The sequence below is a fragment of the Rattus rattus genome, unplaced genomic scaffold, assembly GCF_011064425.1.
Source record: "Rattus rattus isolate New Zealand unplaced genomic scaffold, Rrattus_CSIRO_v1 flattened_line_255600, whole genome shotgun sequence".
In the NCBI taxonomy this organism is placed as follows: Eukaryota; Metazoa; Chordata; class Mammalia; order Rodentia; family Muridae; genus Rattus; species Rattus rattus.
The window spans coordinates 1-1,314 of NW_022652936.1; the positions used below are offsets into that span (position 1 = coordinate 1).

Below are 1,314 nucleotides of genomic sequence, written 5' to 3' on the forward strand. Positions count from 1 at the left end.
TTGCCATGGAACCACAAATCATCACGCGATCTTCATCGGGAGAAATTTTCGGTAAACCTGTCATTTCAAAAAAAGCACCGTTCTCCATAACAATAGTAATGCGTCCCATATACTCAGAAGTTTCGCGAAGTGGTCATAGGATAAAATTTCAATTGTTGTGCATATACGCCAATAAGTAGATCTTGTTGTAAAGAGACAACAAGCTCTTTTGCATAAGCAAGCTCATCTCGTTCACGAGTTGTTTGAATAAGCACCACTTCTGAAAATTTTTCATAAGTCTCCGGGTCACGAACAAGGCTTGCAAAGGGAGCAATTCCGGTCCCTGTTGAAAGAAGATAAAGACGCTTTCCAGGAACGAGCGCATCAAGAACCAATGTCCCAGTAGATTTCTTACGCATTAAAACTATATCACCAATTTTAATTTTTTGGAGGTGCTCAGTTAATGGTCCTCCTGGCACTTTGATAGAAAAAAACTCAAGCTGTTCATCCCAAAACGGACTTGCGATTGAATAAGCACGATAAACCGGCTTTTCTTCATTTGGCAAACCAATCATAACAAACTCACCTGAACGAAAACGAAAACTTTCCGGACGATTCAAACGAAATTTAAATAAACGGTCTGTGTAGTGATAAACATCCTGTACAGTAAGCGCAAATACATTTTCAGGAATTGGGAAATTTGATGCAACGCTGCTGATATTTGATTGAACCTTTGTGGCAGACGTATTCATAAAACCCTTCCTTATCTTTATTATTAAATATGGACTCAAACTTCAAAAGTGATATAATGCCGCTACAATTATCTCAATATTTCTCTTAAGAAATAAACAACCCAATGAACGCTTTATCACGAAAGACAGTTTCATAAACATACAAAAGCGAGCAAGCATGGAAACATCTGACGAAAAACAAGCTCGACATCTATCTTTAGCAGCATATAATTTTTTAACAGCGTATCATTAAGAATGCATTTTCTCTCCACCATATCTGTTCTTAATTTTAAAATATCTACAAATAAATCTCAAAATAACGAAAAATCTTCATGATTGGCATATATTATACTCTCTCCACAATGCTCCAAGAATGGTAAACTTTTATTTTCAGCACAGACTTAACCACACTCTCACAGAAGGAAAAAACTTATTGCTTTCACTCATTATATATTACTACAATACACACACAGAAAGCCATTCTCTTCATCGTATAAAGATGAAACAATTTACGTCAAAAGATTACTGTCATGACGCATAATTCAGTACAAACTGTTCATAATTTTGGAAATGACAAACAATACTCGCATCCTCTTCCCCACCA

General features: G+C 36.1%; 1 protein-coding gene across 1 annotated transcript; it reads right to left on the reverse strand.

Moving 5' to 3' along the window:
• Positions 1–113: 113 nt before the first annotated feature.
• Positions 114–731, reverse strand: LOC116889839 (flavodoxin/ferredoxin--NADP reductase-like). The gene has a single exon (XM_032890672.1). It carries the CDS (start codon positions 729–731, stop codon positions 114–116), a length of 618 nt encoding a protein of 205 aa, XP_032746563.1.
• Between the last annotated feature and the right edge of the window lie 583 nt (positions 732–1,314).